Source organism: Rasamsonia byssochlamydoides (genome assembly GCF_041956645.1).
Source record: "Rasamsonia byssochlamydoides strain NRRL 3658 unplaced genomic scaffold VTN77scaffold_112, whole genome shotgun sequence".
Taxonomy (NCBI): domain Eukaryota; kingdom Fungi; phylum Ascomycota; class Eurotiomycetes; order Eurotiales; family Trichocomaceae; genus Rasamsonia; species Rasamsonia byssochlamydoides.
The window spans coordinates 1-21,930 of NW_027192495.1; the positions used below are offsets into that span (position 1 = coordinate 1).

A 21,930-nucleotide genomic window follows, 5' to 3' on the forward strand; every position below is an offset into this window, starting at 1 on the left:
GGGGGGGGGGCAAAGTCCATAGGAGTTTTAATATGCGTTAGCTCATTAAAACCCGCATTACCCCTACCCGGCGAGCCATAAGATGCAAAGAGCACCACGAACGGGCTGGGCACGCTGAAGGGGTCAACAGATTTGAAGAACGCTGCCCAGAGTTTACTGTCCCAGTACGATTCCTGTGCCTCATCTAGAAGCAAGTAGGCTTGATGGTTAGGCCACCAGTTGCCGCTAACGTCGGTTTCCTGCTTGAGATACGTATTCCAGCCACCTGCTCTTCGAACTTCTTCCATATCCCAGCCATTTAAAACATGGATGGAAGACGTGTTGGCATGCATTTCGAATAATTTGTTGGCCACAAGCTGCATCACGGTCGTCTTTCCGCAAGCTGGTGTGCCCCGCACTAGGACGAGATGATAGACGCTAACTCGCGCTATTATCTCGTCTACCAATTTCACCCGAGGATTGACTGTTGGTGGAACATCTGCAACCGCAGCCGATTAGGAAATTTCTTTGCATTTCAAAAGATGAATTACTTACAGAAAGGTTCAAACATCCTCGACGGAGCATTGCTGGAAGCAGACTCGAGGACAGCGGGAGACTGAACAGTAGACGCTGCTGCAGCATTGGCAGGTTTTACTGGACGTCCTACGGTAGGAAGAAGCGTGGCTGGATGCAGAACAGCAGAATCAGCTGCGGGAGGGAAAGCTTGTGCTTGGTCAACGGACCTCAATTCATACGCAGGCGGTGCAAGGGTCATGCCATAATCGCTATGCATTGACATTGGATGCATGCAGTTATCACAGGATGCCTGGCTCGCAGTGGCACTAAAATCGGAGGTGCAAGATCCATTAGGGCATGGGCACTGGATGCCCTCCCTTATCTGCCAGGTGCAAGGGCCCATCACGACAAGTATAGTGCGTGGCTGCATAGTGGTATGAACTGGCGTGGGGGCCTGCAGCGAGGGAGAGATGCCATTGGAAGGGGTAAGACTATCAGGAGGAGTGACTGAGGATAGACGCGGAGATGGCGGAGACGAAGGTGAGAAGGAGGAGGGAGCCAGCTCTGCAGGAAAGAACGGAGACTAAGGAGCTCCGTCCACCAGATGGAAATCCTTAAAAGCAGCAGGAACGTGAGTCATATTTGCAAAATTGAAAACCTGAGACACAAATCAAAGGCTCCCATTGTGGTTGTGGATGGCGATACGATGGCAAAGACATTGGTGAGAGTGGATTCACAAGACCTAGCTCAAACTCCTTCTCGAACCTAGGAGACGGCAGGATCTTCGTGGTGGAGGCTCTTAGGAAACTATAGAACAGCTGAAACCTAAGAAGGCATAATCATGGTGGGATTCAAATAAGGAAGTAGTAGATGCTTGAAGACGTCATCTCTAGATACCAGATGTACTAGCCATATTTAGTTAGTTCAGGATAAATGATCTTCTACCTCCACATGCCTTCCTTCCCCGGATGTTTTCCCGCTCCGGCTCCAAAGCCTTTCGGGTATTGCACTAATCCCTTTCGGGGTGTGACGGGCCTTCGTGTCCCACCAAGCGGGTGGATTTTGTTGTCTATCTACAGAGTACGAACTAACGATCCCGCTCACCTGCCCCATGATTTCTATAGACCCACATTTCTTAGTAAAACACATAAATATTGCAATTAATACTAAAACGCTGTGAGCATTGAACCCGGGTATGGCATAAAGTATTACATCTACTACACCTTGGAGGTGCACGCTTTTTTTGGCTGAGAAGATGCTTCACATCTAACCTCTACAGTTTCCTTTTCAGCAGCTTCCATACGATATTGACCTTCCTGTATCGTCAGAATGCCTCCCTGAGATACTATGGCAGATGACTTTGTTCATTTTCGCTTTTGTTTCTTATTAGCAGCCCATGGATCCTGGTTTTCCTTTGCAAGAAGGACAGCATTATGCATTACCACTTGGCAGCCCTTGAGAAGCTGATTCAAAGCCTGATCTGTTGGACTTAGAGGGCTGTGCATACGACGTTTTAATGAGGCCTTGGTTGCAGTAGATTGACGCTGTAATTCTGCAATATTATGAGGCGTCTCAGGAACCCCAATTGGATTTCAGACTGCTGTGACTGCTCCCTGGGGGTGTTGGAGTTTGAATTGAACATGGAGCTGTGTACGGAGTAAGGACCCTATTGGGATCATACGGAACCAGTCCTGTAGCTGCAAATCCATTACAAATATTGTCTGATTTGAATGCCTCCATATGAGCTTTTTGGTATGCCACTAGGAAGTCCGACTTACCGATATGATTGATTCCAAGCTGCATGCTCTCCTCAATCAGCTAGCCATATGCCACTTGAGAACTGCAAAACAGCCAACATCTAGTGGCTATAAGAGATGAGAAGAATGAGCTGTCATGCAAATTGGGATAATCGTTGCGGGCCATGCCCAGTGCTGACTCAGCTCAACTCTCGTTTCTCATTGGTCCACTCAGCTCAACCACGTGATCCTCGCTTCTTCCCTCCTTCTCGTGTGTATCTAGTTTTAGAGAGCAAAGATTTGGCCCTCCACATTAGGATTCGCTCATCTATCTTCTCGTTGGTCACACCGGTTTCCATTGGAAGCTATATCGACAGCTATTCATCGGTTCAACAGTAAGCCGTATCGACGGCCCCTGCTCTCATCGGTTCATCGGGACTGTCTCGTATTTCTGATAAAAAGGTTTATTGCTTTGGTCCTCTACTAACTTGCTAATCCTCTAGTACTTTTTAGGATAAATAGTATTCCTATTAGAGCCATTACTTAAGCAGTAGTTACTATAACTTCCTACTAGAGAGTATATAGAGTGATCCTCTCTATAATTCTGATCCATCTCCTGAAGATGGCTATCACTAGGATTATTATTACTATATTTAGTAATAACTAGTATATGCTAGTAAGAACAGAAGATGCACCTTATTTATATAGTATTCATATAGAAACTTGGTACGGGTAGTCCGTATATCGTATCGATTATGGATCAATCGTGGATGATCCTCTAAGAATCTAAGGGCCGTCCACACTTAAGGTGCGAATAGTCCACGTGATGTCTACAACTCAACCGTGCCGTAACAAAACTTAATAGTTATATGACTCTAATAACCATCCAGAATTAATAATTGATAACCATCGTCTCTTAGCCTTATTTCCGGTAAAAAGATTATATGAAGCCAATTATATATGATATTATTTAATGTCCAGGTATTCTCTGATGCTGTATAATGCTAATCTAGAACATCTCCTATAGAAAACTATAAACTTTATAGATTCTTCCCTCTAAAGATAACAAGGGGCTTAATCTTAGTGCTAGTAGTACTAATAGCGTTAATAATAATTACCTATTTATGATTTTCTAGAGTCTGCAGATAAGTATGCTTTCTTCCAGTCTTTATAAGGACTCAGGCATTTATATAAATGCTTAGTGTGACGGCTCAGTCAAAAAACGAAATAAATTCATATTTGGTAGCCTATTTTACAAGAATTCGAAGCTGAGGAAGGAAATTGAAATCAGGACTGTGGGCGAGGGATGTGATATATCGAAGCAAGAGCGACCCGGCCCTTTCCTAATTCGGAAGTATCACGTGACCAAGACTTCTGAGCCGCGCCGTCACACTTAGACCTATTCTATATTTATTAACATTCTATATATTTTTAGGTAGAATTAGATATCAGGAAAGAATAGTCTTAAGCTAGTTATAAAACTACTATATTACCTCTGGCTATGAATTCTGGATTCATTTAGCATTAATCCTTTACCCTATATAAGAAGAGATATATGGATTCCTCTTAATAAAGCCTATTGTCCATGCCTTTCCTAACAGAGCAGTATCTCTATTTATATAGAGGATTTGAGATGCCATTTATATATAGGAGTATATAGGAGTGAATCCTTAGGAATCTTGCTCAATTATCTAATCAGCTAGGAACTCCTCCTGGGTAGGAGTCAATCTTTGATATTGTTTATGACTGATTTGCTTTGTAGTGATACCAGCCTTCCAATTATATAGGGTCATCTTTGGGATACCATATGCTGCAGTGGCTGCTCAGAGGGAACTAATTTTGCCAGAATTATAATTAGCAAGTGCCTTTTATATAGTAATTTCATAGTATACCTAGGTATCCACCTAAACACCCCGCTCCTTACACCACCGCTCGACTTCTCTTGCCAGCTTCTCGCGCTGATCGCGCACCTGCTCCATCATTGTCGCGAGCTGCTTTCTGTATGCGGCGAGGAAGAGTGCTTCTTCGGAGTCCGCCTTCGCGGGGCCGTCGGGACCGTCGTCCAGGGTTGTAAGGTTGTCCTTGAGGTAAGTGTCGTAGATGGAGATCATTAGGTCCATTACGGCGGAGAGTTGGTTGGGGAGCCACTTGATTTTCATCAGCTTTGGAATTTTCCATGGCTGAGGGGGGAAAGAATGTACGTACGGTCACGATCGGACTGCCTCCCGTAGCGGTAGGATGAGGCGTCCTCCGAATGATATACTCCCTGGCAAACAGCCAGTGGCGCCAGCGGAAACTCCGGACGTGGTCGAGCGTCTTGAGGTACAGAATGGCCGTCTCCTGGTCTTGAACAGCAAAGTCGCGGACGCCGAGCTGTTCAGCTCTGGCAGCGACATAGGCGAGGAATTCGCGGTGTGGACGGGGCCGGTAGGCGCGGAACTCGTGGAGGATTTTCGTCAGGGGGGTATCCGGCATGGGGATTTGGAGGAGATGGTCGAGGAGGGGGATCTAATAGAACAGAAGAAAAGTTAGCCCTGAATCCATACACTATTTGATAGTCGTCTCGTACAATGCTGTCGTTTGCACCGCTCTCGCCGCGGAAGTACAGAGGCTTGTTGTCGTTGATGCCCTCGTATACCACCCCGTTGGGAAACATGGACTGGGAGGTGATGCCGAAGATGAAGACGCGGAAGGACAAGTAATCAGATGGTTTGGAATTCTTCCACATATCTAGCAGGCGTTTGTCAGAAAGGGGTAGGGGAGAACTTGCAATAGAGCATAGCAGGGCACAAGTTGCCGACTGAACCCACCTTCCATACACGCTTCAATCTTCTCCATAGCTTTCAAGATCTTTCGGAAGCCATCGTTGACCGAAGACCTTTTGCCGCCTTGCTCAATGGATTCGAGGACCTTGACAGCACCAGTAATCATGGGCGCAGTCTCCTTGACCATGTCAACATGCGTCAAGATGAACCCAGCCTCAGAGCTCTTCGGGTCGAGTCCACGTTCGAAGGCCCTAATCAGACGCAGGTTGTCATAGTGATATCCTTCCGATGGCTTGTCGAGGGTGTAGTTGAAGAGACAGTATGAGGCAGCATACGACAGGAAGGGGGGGAGGTCCAATCTATATATTGATTAGTATGGTCTGCTCAAAGGATGAATAGGTTGCTTGTCATGGGGAAGACTTACATCTGCGCACAACGGTACATCGGTCCAGCAATACACTTGGGGAGAAGATCCCTCCCCAATCCATAGCCTCCTTCCGGGTTCTTGCACCAGTTCTCCCAGCAGGGTTCCAGCAGGTAGGCAGAGGCCAGGAAGGCATAGTCCCGGAACACGGCCGTGATGGTGAACAGGTCTGGCTTCCCATCCTTGGTGAGAAGCTTGTCGACCTCCTCAGTCAGGTCAGGGAGCTCTGCATGAACCGCCGGGCCCAGCTCGTATGTGGCCAACAGACCTGGTGAGCCATCACCCTTGACAACAGGAAGACGGTCAAGCAGAGACTCAAGAGGCTTGAAGGCCTCAGGCAGGGTGGTAGGGGCCGTCCTATAAGGCAGGAACCCAGTGGAGGTTGTGATGGTGAAGGGATCCAGGGATGGGGGCAAGGTGGAAGGGTCATGGTTGATGTAGGGGAACAGCTTCAGAGTAGAAGAGGGAGAGGTCTGAGGGACAGTCATGTTGGTGAAGTGTTGGAGATGAAGAGACAAGCAGGTATATATGATATGGTATGGCTATGATGATATGTTGTATGTATGTAGGTAGTAGGAAGGTACCTCTGTGAAGGAGATACTCTATACGGTTAGGGTTAGGAGTGGTGAGAGGGTAGCAGGGTGCCAGGAAGGGGGTGGGAAATCACTAAGAAACCAGACAAAAAAGGCAGCAATATGCGTGGCTGATCTTCGGTCGACCTCACGATGGTAGAATAAAGAAGCAGAAACTCGAGTTTTTGGCCCGGACACAGGCCAGGCTTATATATTGACTGAGGCCGGTATCAATTCCGGCCTCACATCCACCATCGCCAAAGAGAGAGTAGGAGTCAGTGGATCCGGTCATCAAGGTTGCATCTGCTATCGAAACGTTGTAAACATGATATATACGCCTGTATACATGCTTCTGACGCATTTATTCGACTCAGAGCATGGAAAACGCAGCGATCCATGTCATCTATGATGGGGAGAAGGAGATCTATAGATCGAGGGCAAGATACAGTCACGGGTTCACGCTAAACCGCATTGGGATGTGCTGTGATCGCAGTGTCAGGCGCGTCTCCTCCACATCCAACCCTTTAATTTGCGGTAATTCAGCTGTATTTAGATAGTATATGGTATAGAAAACCAAATTGAGCAATATAAGCTGTCGTTTCTGCCATTTTTGTCGATAAATTCACTGTATTCGCATCATTTTCATAGATCGAGTTCCCCAGATCTGATAGCAGCCATGCTTCTGATTGGCCAGAACAAGGTCACACCGTCAGCGCTTATTTCGACTAGTTGCCAAGAGGCCGGAATTGTCCCGGCCTCCGTCGATACCCGCCTCTGGGCGATGATAACCCGCCTTCTCAATGAGCAACTATTTCTCGTCAGGTCAGCTGACACATTCAAGGCGGAAGCTATACAGGAGATATATACCTATTGAGGGAAGGGATTTGCTAGGCATTATGTTAATAACACATCACTTCACGTGAACAGGATCAATTGAGCAACTTGGTCGATCTCGAATGCAGGCTCTCAAGCGCCAGGACTTCTATATGTGTGATAGAAGTACTGTTTCACAATTGAAAGACCCGGCTCGTGGGAGAAAGCAGAACTGTCAATCGCCAGTGGTCTTTGTCTTCTAAAAGAAGCTCAGTGAGCTATGTTATCGATCTCCCATTCCCACATTTCTGGCAATGACTGGCCAATTTCCGTCGGCCTAGGCCATCATCATTTCTTCCCTTTCAGCGCATATGAAGCCATTAAAGAAGTGGATCTGACCTGAGCGGAATTTGTTTTTATATTCGCTATGGTACAGTACATAGTTTTTATATAATCATGATTGGATCCCGATATCGGGAAACGTGCCTTTACTCGTCACTGAGGGCGTTCAAACCGCCTGATGGCGCAATTAGCAATTGAAAGACCTCTACTTTATAGTAACTTCACGTTTATACTCCTGAGATGAGAAAAAGAACCACTTACCCCTGTGAAAAGTATATCCATCTCGAGAAATGATCCACTTCTGGACTCACAAGACCCCGAAGAATTGACAAAACATGCCCATCGTGTACAAAATACTGTCATGTCCCCTGACCTACTCCTTTACCACCGCCAATATCTTGTCTCCCGTCAGAGACATGTTGGATTTTTCGGTATTCCTCCTCGAGCCGCCGCTGCATCTCAAAGTCTGCTTGCCGTTCGCGTTTGATGCGCTGCTTCTCCTCGTCCCGCTCGACGCCCGCGTGCATTGCCTTAGAAGATAATTCGTGTCAATTGTGTCAATTCAAGACCTAAAACGACTGTTCAGCAGACAGAATTGAACAAATTGGCCTACCGCTCGCTCTGCTTCTTGCGCCCAGTGGACAAAGTAGATGACGCCTGCCGCGGCAGCCGTGGTGACGGCCAATGTCACTTTGGAGGCCCGAGACATGGTGTAAATCACCTGTCTCTCTGGAAAAGGGCGACAGAAATAAACTCACGCGACTGTAGGCAAATAATATCTATTGTCAGATATCGGAGGTGGAGCTGTAAAACAATCGGAATTGCGGGCGGTCTGGAGCGGCAGAATCCACTGCGTTGACGCAGCGGCCCACCCGGATCGACTCCGGGCTCCAGCAACGTAACGCATCACGAGCGAGCTCAAGACCCCCGCTCCGTCTTTATCATTGCCTTACAGATATCGATCTCATCACACCTTCAGGGGGATCGATCGTCAATATGGTATGCCGACCCCCTACCGCCGTACCAGCGTGACTCCCGTGTTAACCAGTTACATGCAGTCTGCGCAGAACTCCGCGGGCATCCAGACCCTCCTGGATGTAAGTCGTCTCCATATGAAGATTGCCCGTCGCATCTTCGCGGCTAATTCAAATATCATAGGCCGAGAGAGAAGCTCAGAAGATTGTTCAGCAAGGTGAGCTCCGTGAAACAATTTCGCAAATCACATGCTAACGTCGGCGTCTAGCCAGAGAATGTATCCACACCCCGCACTACCACCCTTTCAGGAGGCTGAACTAGGCATGAGAGAATCGCTTAATGCTGACTCTGGTAGACCGCACAAAGCGAGTAAAGGACGCTAGAACGGAGGCGCAGAAAGAAATCGAAGAGTACAGGAGGCAGAAGGAGGAGGAGTTCCGGAAGTTTGAAGCGGAGGTATGCTGTTGACGCTTGTGGCCTAAAGGGATTGCGCATTGTGCAATGATTCGCGGATGCAAAGCAAGTACGTGCGGGCTGACGTTCTGTGATCTTGCAGCACTCGAGCGGAAACAAGAAGGCCGAAGAGGAAGCCAACAAGGAAGCCGAGGCAAGGCTCCAGGAGATCAGGGAAGCCGGCAAGAGGACCGGCGATAAGGTGGTAAACGATTTGATCAACGCTGTTGTGAATGTCAAGCCCGAGGTACCGGAGAAGATTGTGGCTAAGGCATAGACGTGAGGAGAGCAAAGGAGAGATCTTTTTCTTGACATCATCATAAGTCTGCAAACTGGTCTTGTGAATTTTTGTATGAGATATGTTCTGAGATACAAATATACTGCGTTTTCCATTGTCAATGTAGACAGGTTGATATGACCCTAAAAGAGATCTCTTTAAGCCAAAAAAAAATTGTACATTTTGATTGCAAAATTTCTGCAATTCGCCTATTATTCGATATCTTGTTCTGGCATTGCAATGCATGTTGCATGTGTCGTAAAATCGAGTCCCTGTTGAAAGCTGATACCGGCATCTTGGCGGAGCGACATGGATTGCGTCACTGACGGCGCAACCACGAATCTCCATTGTCTTCCCATCGTCGCCCGCAAACCACGTAGGATACAATATGAGATGGCATGCTGCTAGGTCTCCGAGATTCGGCTCCATCCTAATTGACGTCTGGCCATATCGGAGGCAATTGTGTGTTCGTTGCAGGCCGCGGAGCTTCAGTTCTGGTCCAGCGGAGCAAAGCTCACGACGGCACGGTATCGCGGATCCGCGCTTCGGCGATCTGGGGAAATTGATAGAGGATAAATACGCGTCCATACGAACCAGCTATGGTTAGTAAATTCCTCGACAAGACCCTTCAATCAAAATCTGCTGACGTCTCGTTTTAGAGACTCCGAAGCATACTATCGTGCTTGCCCATGGGTTGCTGGGCTTCGATGAGATCCGTATCGCGGGATCTTTCCTGCCGGCCATCCAGTATTGGTACGGGATCAAGGACGCCTTGGCCATGAAAGGAGTCAAAGTGATCACTGCCACGGTGCCTCCGTATGGATCGATCGAAGAGCGTGCTGCGGAATTGGCCAGATATATTCGTGCCGGCGCCAAAGGCAAAGATGTTAATATTATTGCGTAAGTTGCAACCCCTGAAGAAGTAGAAATTGACGTTGACTGACATTGCCAAGGCATAGTATGGTAAGATAGCGTACATGTCCCTGTCGTCAGAAGTATCGCTCATGACATATATAGGGGTGAGCCACGCCGCACGCGCTGTGTGCTCTTCTACTGAAGCGTCGCTAATGCAGCATGAAGAGGACTCGACTCTCGTTACATGATCAGCAGGTTAAGACCGACAGAGTTCAAAGTGCGATCGCTAACGACGATCGTAACTCCCCATCGCGGTTGGTAGTGGCGAGCATCATGTTAGGACATGGCTAACTGGCGCAGGTTCTGCCGTAGCCGACTACTTTGTTGAGCGCGTTAATAGCAATTGTCTGCTGTCATTCAATTACAACATCCTTGCTGTGGTCGGATTAGAAGCTGACTCCGTCTTAGTTACTCGGCTACGTCGATTGTCTTCCTTGGTTGATCGAGTCAAGATCGACGCGCGCGCTTTTAGCCAGTTAACGCGCAAGTATATGCAAGAAGAGTTCAATCCCAATATACCTGACGTTGAGCATGTTAAGTTAGTCTCATTTGGGTGTCTTCAGCAGAAGCAGTCGCTGAGACTTTTCGTATCGGTTAGGTACTTTTCATACGGAGCGCTATTTCATCCAGGTCTGTTCTCCATATTCCGTCACTTCCATCGGATTCTTGAGAAGACCGAGGGCCCAAACGATGGACTGGTTAGTGTCGCCAGCAGCAAATGGGGTGGTGATGCTGGTTACAAGGGCACCCTTGTGGGCGTCAACCACCTGGATCTTATCAACTGGACCAATCGGCTCGAATGGCTGGTAGGCGAGCTGACAGGGAACAAGAAGAAGTTCGTATCTCTCCCGACGACTGGATGTGTATATCTGATTGCGTACTGATTCGTTTCTTTGATTGCAGGTTTAATGCCATTGCTTTCTACCTGGACATCGCAGGTATGGAGCAGATAACCCCGATGTTTGTTGATAAGCTGACTTGGTGCGACTGCAGATATGCTGGCGAAAGAGGGCTTGTGAAACGAACACGCGTGTTATGTTCTTTCCCAGCTGAGATCCGAATCAATACCTGTAGTCGGGTTCTATACATAGCTAGAGATGCATTCGATACCCAGCAAGTCGACAAGTACCAAGTTCAATTGGTTTGAAGCGAAGGCAGAAGCATTTTATCGTGATCTGGTACAGTAGTAACTGGATTCGGTGCTTGTGCACCTATACGAGGCGTCGAGGCTGTGCGAGTAATCCCCTGAATGGAATGGTTTGAGATAATGTGCAGTACATACAGACACAGTAGATCCCCCATATACCAAGGATAGTTGTCGTAGTGTTGTGTCACAATGCACTAGTGGTATAATGGACTGGTGCACGCGTCAGGTCACTCTGGAGTAGTTCGAGATTCGAAGAATGTTCGCTGGATCGGCACGCGACGGATGGATACGCGGAGCCCACATGGGAGATCCTCCTCCATCCGCCCCGGCCTCCAACAAAAAACGTCATTAGCTCCGGATGCTAAGCTCGTGCGGGCACAGCTTCTACATACCTGCGCAAAGGAATCTTTCGAAGCAATTGATTAATACCGATGCTGCGCACGTTTCTTTCTTTTGTTCTCGGCCCACAAGAGCAACAGGAGGATTGACTGGTGGATACGCATCATAGTTCACTCGCCTGCTGCAGCTCCCCCCGCACCCGCCATGGCCGCCAGAATCCATCTGGACCGGCCACACGGGCATTTCACCAATCTCGACTATCTCACGGGAAAGGTGATCCTCCAGCTGCATAGCGATACTTCCATCAGCGAGATCTATGTGAAATTGGAAGGGGAGAGCCGCACGCGCCTGTCGGGGCCGCGGTATGGCAGTAACGATCGTTCGGAGAAGAAAAAGACAGAGCTCGAAGTGCATAAGGTGAATCCAGCGCCTGCTATTCGGAATTGCTCCTCAACAGCGGCTGACTCTCCAGTAGATACTGTACAAAGTCACCTCCGTCTTCCCCAGTCCGGATATCGCCCAGCATAGCTCTCCCAATGCGGCCTTTACACTGCCTCCGGGCACATACGAATATCCCTTTCGGTTCAAAGTGAGCGATCTGTTACAGAATCGAAATCGATAGGGTGGCTAACTGCCTGCTTGTCAGTTCCCGTTTAATAACTCGTGCAGCAACCACAATTCCATGATGACGAATATAAGCATGGCGGGTTTGCGAGTCGAGGTCGCGCGGGACACGGATCAACACGTTAAGAAGACGCTGCCGCCGTCAATGAAGACCTTCCCGGGGGAAGCGGAGATAAGATACTATGTCAAAGCGACTGTCGTGCGCCCCCAGTTCTATAAAGAGAACATTCGAGCAGTATGTACGACCGACGGAGTGAATTCCTGCAGCAGACAGGCTAATCGCGATGTCTACAGTTCGCCGACTTTAACTTTCTCCCAATTGAGCCCCCACGGAGCGGGAATCCTAACGAGGAGATGTACGCCCGACGCCAGCAAGAGTTTGCGAAACCGGTAGCCCCTGCTCAGCGAAAGGGGGGACTGTTCCGGAAGAGGTCCATGCCTGCGATACCCGTCTCTGGGGAACCACCACTACGGGTCTCCGTGGACGCGCGGTTGCCAAATCCTCCAATTCTCACTTGCAACGAGCCGATCCCACTTCGGATCCTCGTGACGAAGCAATCCACGGGCTCGGAAATGGTCTATTTGCAGTTGTTGCATATCGAGCTTATCAGTTACACGCATATCCGCGCTCACGACCTCGCGCGGACAGAGTCGGTCAGCATGCCAATCTTGAGCCGTAGTAACATGAACATGCCTCTTGGGAATCCCAACGACCCCGTAGGGAAGGAGTGGAAGATAGATGCTAGCATGTGGAATCGGTTACCGCTGCCGCCCTACATTGCGCCCTCCTTCGAGACGTGCAACATCCGGAGGAACTACGAAATGGAAGTGCGGGTTGGGTTATCTTACGGCGCTCCAGGAGGAGTGCAGGTATGTCGATATTATATTAAAACCGCTTAGGATCACTGTCTGACAGTTCATGCTTTTTAGTCTCCGGTTATGGTCTTACCTCTAAGACTGGCTGTGAAGGTGTACTCCGGAATCGCTCCGCCACCGGCCCTTCTGGAGGCCATGGCTGCAGAGGGAAAGATCCAGCGTGCCAGGCCAGAAGTTCCTCCTCGCCCATCTGCTGATGAAGATACGCCACCTCCTGTGCCTCAAAGGCCTACTCCTGCAGCAGCTGCTGCAGGTCCAACTCCTGGTCCTGGTCCCGCTCTTCCTGCTGTTGCTCCTGCCCCTGGTCCGGTTCCTCCTGCTGCTGCTCCCGTCTTCAACCCTATAGTAGCCATCCAACAAGACGAGATACCGGACGAGGCACCACCGAGTTATGAGGACGCCATGGCCGAAGGGATCGGCCCGATAGATGGTCCACGTCCAGAGTATAACCCACCCAACACCTCTGCAGACAGAGGGCTCTCGTCAGGACCTGTGACTGATGCGAAAACCCCAGTCGATTCCCATCATGAGAAGGTGTATGCGCATGTGCATCATAGCAGCACTCCGTCGCACGCTTCGTCCGAGTCGCTGGATATGCTCCCGACGACACCGGGCTCGCCGCGTCCGGAGTCTCTCGCTGAGAGCTGGATCGAGGAGCATCCACAAGGGTCGACGACGACGACACAGCCGAGTTTTGAGCATCCGCACAAAGGAGAACAACCTCAGTATCTCACGACGTCCCACGCGCACGGCGCCCAGCAAGTACAACAACAACTACAGCAACTACAACTGCAACAACAACAACCGGGGACAGCCGATCATCTGAGTCCGCAGCGGCCGGGACCAGGAGCAGGACCAGCCAGGCTGAGCATCCGCACATTCAGCGGAGGGGTCCCGAGTCGAAGACCCGTGCCAGGAACAGGAACGGGAACGGGAACGGGGACAGGGAACTCGGGCGGCGTCAGCAGCAGCGGAGGAGCCACTCAGTCATGACACACGGCGATATTGAATCCGTTTTTGCAGATTCTGCCCAAAAAAAAGGACGCCATGACATCTGCTTCTTAGCGAATCTGAACTGTGGCCGGCCTTCCTTTCTTTTCGCATATCTCGCGGCATCTTATTGATGACTACGGTATACTTTACACTCTACATACACTCTACACTCCTAGAGACATCTAAGATCTAGGAGAAAGAATGCATTTCCACGGAGTTATATGGTCTGGTTTGGTTGTGTTGTGTTGTAGTCGGCTAGTGTCTGTCCGTTTGTTTGTCATATGTCCTTTGTTATTCGTTTGTCGTTCTGGGTGTGGATAGGACATCCCTTTCTTTCGTTTCGTTTCTTTTCTTTTGTATCTCTTTCTTCCTTTTTCATCTCGTTTTATTATTTATTTTCTTTTTTCCGCTAAATGATATCCATGCTAGTTAGTTTGTGGTTTGGTTATACACTAAATAATGCAGTTGTATGTATGTATGTAGATCTGATCTGATACATATGATGACATTATTGCATTACACTTGCCCACTCGAAAGGCTGCGATGTATATATATAGCTAAATCACTTAACCTATAATATTATTACATACACGACACGGTATGTATACCCCCTCCAAAAAGCCACTAGATAGCTTTGCAGGAATCTGATTATTTTGTCTTATATTAATTCGAACAGAAAATGAAAATGAAAATGAAAAAAAAAAAATACAAAAGAAACCCGAAAAATCATACACAGGTAAGATGGTTGGATGGATGGATAGATAGATAGATATACGGTTTTCTTTGATTCTCGCGTTTGTTCATTGCCTTTTCCTCTCCTCTCCTTTCCTGGAACTCAAGTCCATACTCCTATAACTCCTGTACTCCTCATCATAAACTCTGACATGTTGTGTTGCATTGCAGAAACCAGTTATCATGTCAAGTTGGATTAAAGAAAGAAAAAGAAAAAAAATAAATAAATAAATAGAACAGGCAGAACATTTGGCATGAATTCATCCATGTATTCATATATTCAATCCAACGACGTTCGGCATATCACTCATATTCGTATTCATATTCGTCCGCTCCCTCCCCATGGTATAGCGAGCTGAAGCTGGAGTTGGACCTGGCGCTAGAGCTGGCGCTGGAGGAACAGGATAGTAGGGCGGAGGCGGAGGCCGACGCTGAGACTGGGACTGAGACTGAGACGACGGCAACGCCACTGATGAAGTCGTTTCGAATTCGTGTCGCACGTATATCCCGGGGTAATACCTCTCCGAGTCCGAGAACCCGGAATCTGCTGGGGGTGTGAGCCCGAGCCCGGAATCAACATCAACATCGCCATCTCCATCTCTATTTCCACTTGGCATGTGGCCACGGCCGCGGGCAGTATATTGATCAATAATAAAAGAATGGTCTTCTTGTCCGTTGTTCCCGCTGATACTGTTACTGATCCTACTCTCGAGCAAGATCGGGAAGTCGGTCGTTGATCGGCCCTCGGATCTTCTTCTGCTGCGGTTGCTGCTGTTGTTTGTGTAGGAATATGAATTCTGCAGCAGGTGGGTTTTCCTCGATCTCTTGGACATGGTGTAGAGGGTTCGGAAAGAGGCGAGGCAGGCGACGATGATGGCTGTGCGGTGATCAGAATAGAGAAAATGAATGATGACTGCATATATACTGGCGACTGACCAACGCAGATCTCAACTCCATTCCAGGCTGTCAACCACGTCGGATCCAACACCCCTGAACCCTGAATCCCCAGCGCCATGCGGATGAGGGCGATGGTGATGATGAAAGTGGTCAACAGGCTAAGACCGATCAAAGCAAGTTTCCTTGGCCAGTCGATTCGCACTCTCCACAAAACGTTGCCGGATAGGAGGATGACTTTGTTATCAGCATTTATTGTCTGAGGTAGATAACGAGACTACACTTACTGGCGGCGTCGGAGACAATGTCCATGATCGTAGATACCCTCAAGCTCACACGCTCATACCAAATCGAGTGGGGGCTCTGGCAGTTTTCTAGTTTCTCTCAGAAATCAATCCAACCATGGCACGTAACAGCACGTACATACCGATGCTTTCAAATAGATTGCTCATCTCGCATGCATAATCCAGCATGCCGAGGCACCCGCCGAAGGAGAGAATGACCACCACCAACACTACCCACCAGATAATCTGCTGCAACCGGTACTTCTCGCCGAGCTTGCGGAAGAAGAAGAGAAACGAGAGCTTGATGCTCCACAGACTGCTGTAGGCGAGGATATAGCCTGCCAACTGTCCCCGCAGGTATCTCTTCTCGATCCAGCCAATATTGGCGGGGATGGTGGTGATGTCGCCCCTGGCGACCCGGAGAACGATGTATGTCTGCTTGTAGACCGTTGTCCAGATACAGGTATTCCCCAGCGAGAGTAACCAAGCGGCGAGCACGAAGGCGTCGTCTGCTCGCCATCGCCGGGAGAGCCTGAACCGGATGCCCAGGCGGGCGACGAGAAAAACGAAGGAAAGACCTACGCTGACCCATAGGACGGCCTATACTCGTTAGTACAAAAGAAGCGGGGAAAAGAGGGACGGGTGACCCTACAAGAAAAGTGGCTTCGCTGACTCTAGGCGATGATGCCTGATTCGACGGTGTTGGAAGACTAAGCGATTCCATCTCCCGTATCGACCTCGGAATATAGGTGGGATGGAAAGGAAGGTAGCACAGAAAGAAGGCTAATCCATGTCTATCTCTCTCTGTATATAAGGTCTTGATCTCCAGAGAGGGCGGAACTGTATATAACTATCCGATTGAAGAGGGCGGATATTTCGACCAGTTAGCCATTGCGAGGGGAACCAGCCTGCTTGGCGGGTGAATAATATGATCTAATTTAATCTAACATATGAAAATGCGTTGGTGCGACCAAATGGTCTTCCCTATCCCTGCTTGCAGGTTGGCGCAAGGGCCAAAAACATCGGTAGTTCGTAGATGCTGGGGACACAGAAGGGTCGCGAGATTGGTCGCGAAGTCGCACAGAAATTCTGTCATGGATATCTTCACAAATGCTTAACCAACGCTGACGAGTTCTGACGATTTGCTGTTTGCATGGCTGCGTCTCAGGCTGCTGTTTCTGCCGTTTGCTTTGATGCCCTCGACCAGCTGCGCCTCTCCATCTTTCTTTCCGCTGCCAACTCCTTTACTTTCTTAAAATTCATCGTCTGTCTTGATTTTCTTCTTACTGGACTCGCTGTCTTCTCGAAATTTCAAAATTCCCTCTCTCAACATGCAAATTCATTCGATTGACATGCAGATCCATCCCATTCTTCTTGTCCTCATTGAAGTGCTAGTCACTGTCATTGTCGTTGGCTTCACTGCTCCCTCCTCCGTCCTTCGCCTAGGTGCCTTCCTCATCGTCGCTCTGAGCGCCTGGCAATGCATTACAAGAGCAATCGAGTATATGGTGCGCAGTCCTTGGGCTGCTCTAGTCGGTGGTTATGCTGTGACGTTCCTCTTCCACTATGTTGATGTCGCCCTGGTGGGTCGATGGTCCTTCAGAGCAGTAGGTCCAACTTCTGGGCTGGCTCGATCATTTGCCGTGAAGAAAGATTCTTCTGTTCGACAGAATGAGGGATCCTGGTGGGACAAATTCATCTTTGGTCTCTCGATCACCTGCACATCTCGGTTCATTGGGACACCATATCAAGTCAGAAACGTTCCTCGATTCTCGAACAACGACCCCAGCTACGTCCCATCACGCGTCTGGTTCCTCCAAAAGACTGCCCTGACGATTTTCTTATGCTATCTGGGACTGGATCTGACCAATTCCAATGCGGATCCAGAACTCAATCTGAAGTACTTCACGACGGGACACATTCCTCTTTTCAGACGTCTACACGATGTCTCTGCGGATGAAATCCTCATGAGAACCGTGGCAGCAATTGCTGCCGCCGTCAGCCTGACTTCAGTGCAAAGAGGGACCTACTGCATTGTGGCTTTCCTGAGCGTCCTACTTAACCTCAGTGAACCTCAAGACTGGCCACCATTCTACGGATCTCTATTAGAAGCATACTCGCTGCGAAAGTTCTGGAGGTACGTAACCACGGCATGGGATGGACGCTCTGACGGACAAGGGCTGACTCGAAGCGTTCTACATGCAGTCGCTTCTGGCATCAGACCAACACCCACAAGCTCTCTTCGATCTCCAACTTTCTCGTGCACGATGTCTTCAGGCTGCCCCGTGGGACTCTCGTGGCAAGATACGCAAGAGTCATGGCGGCATTTGCGGTCTCCGCAGCCATGCATGTCCTCATCGACATCGCGGCCGGCATCTCGATCCACAATTCGGGCGCTCTCACCTTCTTCTGCACGCAGATTCTCGGGATCGTTGTTGAGGACTTGGGCGTTGGTGCGTATCGCTACCTCCTGGGCCGTGATGGGACTCGACCACCTGCGCTGGCTGAGAAGCTGGTGGGCTTCGCATGGGTGGGTGCTTTTCTGGTATGGTCGGCCCCGGTCTATCTCTACCCCATGATGTATCGCGCCAACATGGGTCTCAACGATTCGGTGGTTCCAGTCAGCCTGGTGGGGTTGCTCTCAAAGATTAGATAGGACGGACACCATCTAGGCTAGGCGTCAAGGGACCAGCCTAATTTATTTCCATAAATGGAAGCAGTCTAGACCACCTAGCTAGTCATGAATCAGGTGTCGACATTCGCAGTGGACTGCAGCCGATATTAACCTGTGCAACCACCCTTGGCAAAGTAGTCTGGTCTATATTAATCAATCGTGTCTCGGGCGTCGGCAATGATTGACCCGACTGTCGATCCCAACAGGTAGCTGTGAATGTGAGATGCAGCTATTGGCTGGTCGAGAGTGTGCGCGTCCTTATTTATGCAGCATGCCGGTTGAATTCACGTGTGGACCATCCACGAACAAAGACTCCAGAACCACGAGCACCCTGCTGCACCCATGCTCAGGACTTTCGGTGTGGAGGACCTTGTGTAACAATAATAAATAACATCCGACGGTGCCGCAAATATGAGGCTGAAGACAGGAAAGGCGCTAACGAAGGGCAGGGATCGGGGATGATGGGTCAACATCCAAGCTGCGCCGCAAACGCCTGCACCACTCGCTACAAGCTGAATGCAGTCCCAGGTCAACCAGATTTGAGGGGCAGTTGGCGTGATCAATCTCTACGTAGGAGCTGATCGACATGAGGTTAGGAGGTGCCTGTCGGCGTCTATCTCTTCGCCTATCTTTTTTTTCCGCAGAAATGGTACCTTCAAGCTACAGAGCCATTGCCACGTGAATGAAACACCACCATAGGTGAGAATGGTAACTTGTGTGCTAAAGTCATAGATAGCCTACAACATTTGCAACCACCACACCGTCCATCCATAAAGCAATCGAGGATGGATACGATCACAGCAGATCCAACCCAGTCGCCATCTGCCCCAGACCTAGCCGAACAGAAAGAAATGATACACGAAGACAGTCCCAGCGACAGCAAGTCCTCTGCGTCCTTGGCTTCATGGCGACTGGGAATTGTGATCGCATCGCTTTGCTGTGGCACGTTGCTCGTCGCCATTGACACCACCATCATCAGCATCGCCGTGCCCAGCATCGCGACGGATTTCCGAGGTAACTACCGAGTAACCACACTCCTACATGCGCCAATCGACATCGCTCACCTATATTCCTAGCATTCGACGACGTTGGATGGTACGGCTCCGCTTATCTGCTCACGGTAACAGCCTTCCAGCCGGCGTTTGGGAGCATCTACAAGCTGTTCAATGCGAAAACTACCTACCTCGCGTCGGTTCTGTGTTTCGAAGGTTGGCACTCGACTGCTCTCTTTTCCAGACAAGATCATGCTGACGAATGAAGTGGGATCCGTCCTTTGCGCCGCCGCTCCCACCTCTGCGGTTTTCATTGTCGGTCGCGCGATTGCAGGAATCGGCGCAGCGGGCCTCTATCAAGGCGCGCTGGGGATCGTCGGGTTGACGGTGAAGCTTCAAAAACGACCGATGTATCTGGGCGTTGTGCTGAGCGTCTTTGGAATCGCTGCTTGCTTTGGGCCTCCCTTGGGTGGTGTTCTGACGCAGCATGTGAGCTGGAGATGGTGCTTCTGGATGTAAGCATCTTGTCTTGATCTGGTGGTTTAGGTGCTAACTGCTGAAGCAACCTTCCTATCGGTGCGGTCGCCTTCATCTTGATCCTGCTTTTCCTAAGACTCCCTCCTCGGGGTGTGGGGAAGCGAGAGTCGGTCATAAGCCGGGTTATGCGTCTCGATATTCCTGGCATCATACTGATCATTTCATCCGTCTGCTGTATCGTCTTGGCACTGCAGTGGGGGAGTAGCTCGATGCCATGGGGATCTTCTCGTGTGGTGGGACTCTTTGTCGGCTTTGGACTGCTGTTGATTGCCTTCGTTCTGGTTCAATGGAAGCAACATGAGCTTGCGACCGTGCCGCTGAGAGTTCTGAGACAGCGTTCTGTGTTTATGGGAGCTGTGTACTCCTTTTTCCTCGAGATGAGCATCTACGTGGTAGGTGACAACCGCCTCAATTAGCAGACGACAGAGCTGAAGAGATTAGGATCTCTACTACATCCCTTTCTACTTTCAGTCGGCCCAGCTCGTCACACCTACTACGAGCGGCGTCCGTGCAATCCCTCTGGGTATCTCGCAAATCGCGGCCGTCATGATAACGGGGTTAGTTGCCTCGTGGACAGGACATTATGTGGGATGCACGCTTGACTCTGCTTTATCAAGACTGACGTGTTCAAGGTCCCCTTCATGGTCTTGGGCCAGGTGGTCTCCATCATCGGAACTGTTTTTCTCGCGAGGCTAGAAGTTGGCACGCCCACCGCCCAGTGGGCGACGTTCCTTGTGGTAGCTGGCTTTGGCCATGGAATGGGTCTGCAGATGCCTTTTACTGCGGTGCAAGTGGTATTGAGGTAGACCATCCAAATATAAGCTAGACCTATTATCAGGCGCCTGCTAACGTGTTCCAGTGACGACGATATTCCGATCGGAAACGGTATGTACTCAGGCAATTGTACAGACATCAATAGCGCAGTTAGATGACTGACATCTCTCAGCCGTCACGGTCTTTTTCTCTCAACTGGGCGCGTAAGTATCTCTTTCACGCAATTTCTACAGTCACACTGAACGTTGCAGCGCGGTCGCCATCGCCATCGGACAAAGCATCTTCGAAACGAGCCTCGAGCACCAAGTCCGCACGTCCAACCTCCCCATTGCTCCAGCGAGCGTGGTCGCAGCAGGTCCGACAGGCCTGCGGAGCCTCACCAGCTCGCCCACAACGCTGCGAGCGTTGCAAGACGCATACGCCCTCGCCATCCAGAGCGTCATGTACTTTTCGCTTGCGACGGCTTGTGCGGCGTTGCCGTTTGCGGTCGGGATGCAGTGGCTGAATGTGAAGACGGTGGCGGCGCAGAAGGAGAAAGAAGAGGCAGTAGCAGAGATGGGGGCCAATGGAGATGATGAAAAAGGTAGTCCTGCTATAGTCGATAGGGAGGTGTCGACAGTCAGCTAGTGCGGGCAGTCCACTAGTGAGGGCTCTGGTGATTGTATGATACGACACGCATGACGATTAGGGTCACTAATTCTGGAGGTGGCTAGGACACGAATAGCTGTGAGTTGTGTATAGAAGAGGTAGGTACATAGGTAGGAGCTTACGTAGACCTGCATGTAATATGGTTGAAGGTTGCATGGCAAAGGTTTGAAATCTAGTTTAGAGTCGAAATCGTTCTGTCTGTAAATAGCACAATCTGCGAGCCCAGGTAGTCGAGTATATTTACCATTTTTCTGCCTGCCTGCCTGCCTGGCTTCAGATGGAGAATAAAGACCAGGACCAATCAAGGCGTGATCTGACCAGCCATTGCTGTTGGTCTGTTGGGAGCAGAATGCCTCTTGATCAAGGCTCTGCTGAAGTCTGCAGCTCTTCACAAGCTGCCTCATCTTTGAGGCGTCCATGGCTAGGTACCTAGGCCGGTAGAATTAATCCATGCCGCGGGCAAAAATACAGTGGCGCTTATGTAGGTCGGCTGCAAGGTAAGCAAGCGCCCTGTCAAGGTCAACGTCCACCAACCACATCAGTGATCACACCAACATGTTGTACTCTTTCCTTGCACTTGCATCACTCCCCTGACTAACATATATTAGCTTGCATTATATCATGTTGCATTGCATTGCATTGCATGGCC

The 21,930-nt window shown here is 49.6% G+C and overlaps 10 protein-coding genes across 10 annotated transcripts; 6 read left to right on the top strand and 4 right to left on the bottom strand.

Annotated features, from left to right (window-relative positions):
• Positions 1-4,135: 4,135 nt before the first annotated feature.
• On the bottom strand, positions 4,136-5,908 carry VTN77DRAFT_971 (uncharacterized protein; the record flags this gene model as incomplete). Its single annotated transcript, XM_069426346.1, has 5 exons — positions 4,136-4,378; positions 4,437-4,739; positions 4,801-4,961; positions 5,042-5,355; positions 5,421-5,908. The coding sequence occupies 5 exons, from the start codon at positions 5,906-5,908 to the stop codon at positions 4,136-4,138; spliced, it is 1,509 nt and encodes a 502-aa protein (XP_069273163.1).
• Positions 5,909-7,506: 1,598 nt separating this feature from the next.
• VTN77DRAFT_972 (uncharacterized protein) lies at positions 7,507-7,856 on the bottom strand (the record flags this gene model as incomplete). The annotated part of the gene is made up of 2 exons (XM_069426357.1): positions 7,507-7,677; positions 7,761-7,856. The coding sequence occupies 2 exons, from the start codon at positions 7,854-7,856 to the stop codon at positions 7,507-7,509; spliced, it is 267 nt and encodes an 88-aa protein (XP_069273164.1).
• Positions 7,857-8,148: 292 nt separating this feature from the next.
• Positions 8,149-8,852, top strand: VTN77DRAFT_973 (uncharacterized protein; the record flags this gene model as incomplete). The annotated part of the gene is made up of 5 exons (XM_069426368.1): positions 8,149-8,244; positions 8,306-8,339; positions 8,391-8,399; positions 8,478-8,578; positions 8,679-8,852. 5 exons carry the CDS (start codon positions 8,149-8,151, stop codon positions 8,850-8,852), a joined length of 414 nt encoding a protein of 137 aa, XP_069273165.1.
• Positions 8,853-9,240: 388 nt separating this feature from the next.
• On the top strand, positions 9,241-9,824 carry VTN77DRAFT_974 (uncharacterized protein; the record flags this gene model as incomplete). Its single annotated transcript, XM_069426379.1, has 3 exons — positions 9,241-9,454; positions 9,512-9,752; positions 9,806-9,824. 3 exons carry the CDS (start codon positions 9,241-9,243, stop codon positions 9,822-9,824), a joined length of 474 nt encoding a protein of 157 aa, XP_069273166.1.
• A 127-nt stretch (positions 9,825-9,951) lies between these two features.
• VTN77DRAFT_975 (uncharacterized protein) lies at positions 9,952-10,786 on the top strand (the record flags this gene model as incomplete). Its single annotated transcript, XM_069426390.1, has 6 exons — positions 9,952-10,021; positions 10,068-10,112; positions 10,176-10,305; positions 10,366-10,602; positions 10,671-10,705; positions 10,761-10,786. The coding sequence occupies 6 exons, from the start codon at positions 9,952-9,954 to the stop codon at positions 10,784-10,786; spliced, it is 543 nt and encodes a 180-aa protein (XP_069273167.1).
• A 671-nt stretch (positions 10,787-11,457) lies between these two features.
• On the top strand, positions 11,458-13,746 carry VTN77DRAFT_976 (uncharacterized protein; the record flags this gene model as incomplete). Its single annotated transcript, XM_069426401.1, has 5 exons — positions 11,458-11,670; positions 11,729-11,842; positions 11,900-12,112; positions 12,172-12,747; positions 12,808-13,746. The coding sequence occupies 5 exons, from the start codon at positions 11,458-11,460 to the stop codon at positions 13,744-13,746; spliced, it is 2,055 nt and encodes a 684-aa protein (XP_069273168.1).
• A 1,004-nt stretch (positions 13,747-14,750) lies between these two features.
• Positions 14,751-16,380, bottom strand: VTN77DRAFT_977 (uncharacterized protein; the record flags this gene model as incomplete). Its single annotated transcript, XM_069426412.1, has 5 exons — positions 14,751-15,355; positions 15,415-15,609; positions 15,660-15,746; positions 15,800-16,256; positions 16,309-16,380. The coding sequence occupies 5 exons, from the start codon at positions 16,378-16,380 to the stop codon at positions 14,751-14,753; spliced, it is 1,416 nt and encodes a 471-aa protein (XP_069273169.1).
• A 607-nt stretch (positions 16,381-16,987) lies between these two features.
• On the top strand, positions 16,988-18,312 carry VTN77DRAFT_978 (uncharacterized protein; the record flags this gene model as incomplete). The annotated part of the gene is made up of 2 exons (XM_069426423.1): positions 16,988-17,793; positions 17,862-18,312. The coding sequence occupies 2 exons, from the start codon at positions 16,988-16,990 to the stop codon at positions 18,310-18,312; spliced, it is 1,257 nt and encodes a 418-aa protein (XP_069273170.1).
• Positions 18,313-19,115: 803 nt separating this feature from the next.
• On the top strand, positions 19,116-21,260 carry VTN77DRAFT_979 (uncharacterized protein; the record flags this gene model as incomplete). Its single annotated transcript, XM_069426434.1, has 9 exons — positions 19,116-19,344; positions 19,407-19,538; positions 19,591-19,837; positions 19,885-20,251; positions 20,301-20,444; positions 20,492-20,661; positions 20,719-20,744; positions 20,806-20,836; positions 20,885-21,260. 9 exons carry the CDS (start codon positions 19,116-19,118, stop codon positions 21,258-21,260), a joined length of 1,722 nt encoding a protein of 573 aa, XP_069273171.1.
• Positions 21,261-21,273: 13 nt separating this feature from the next.
• Positions 21,274-21,700, bottom strand: VTN77DRAFT_980 (uncharacterized protein; the record flags this gene model as incomplete). Its single annotated transcript, XM_069426446.1, has 2 exons — positions 21,274-21,342; positions 21,404-21,700. 2 exons carry the CDS (start codon positions 21,698-21,700, stop codon positions 21,274-21,276), a joined length of 366 nt encoding a protein of 121 aa, XP_069273172.1.
• Positions 21,701-21,930: the final 230 nt, after the last annotated feature.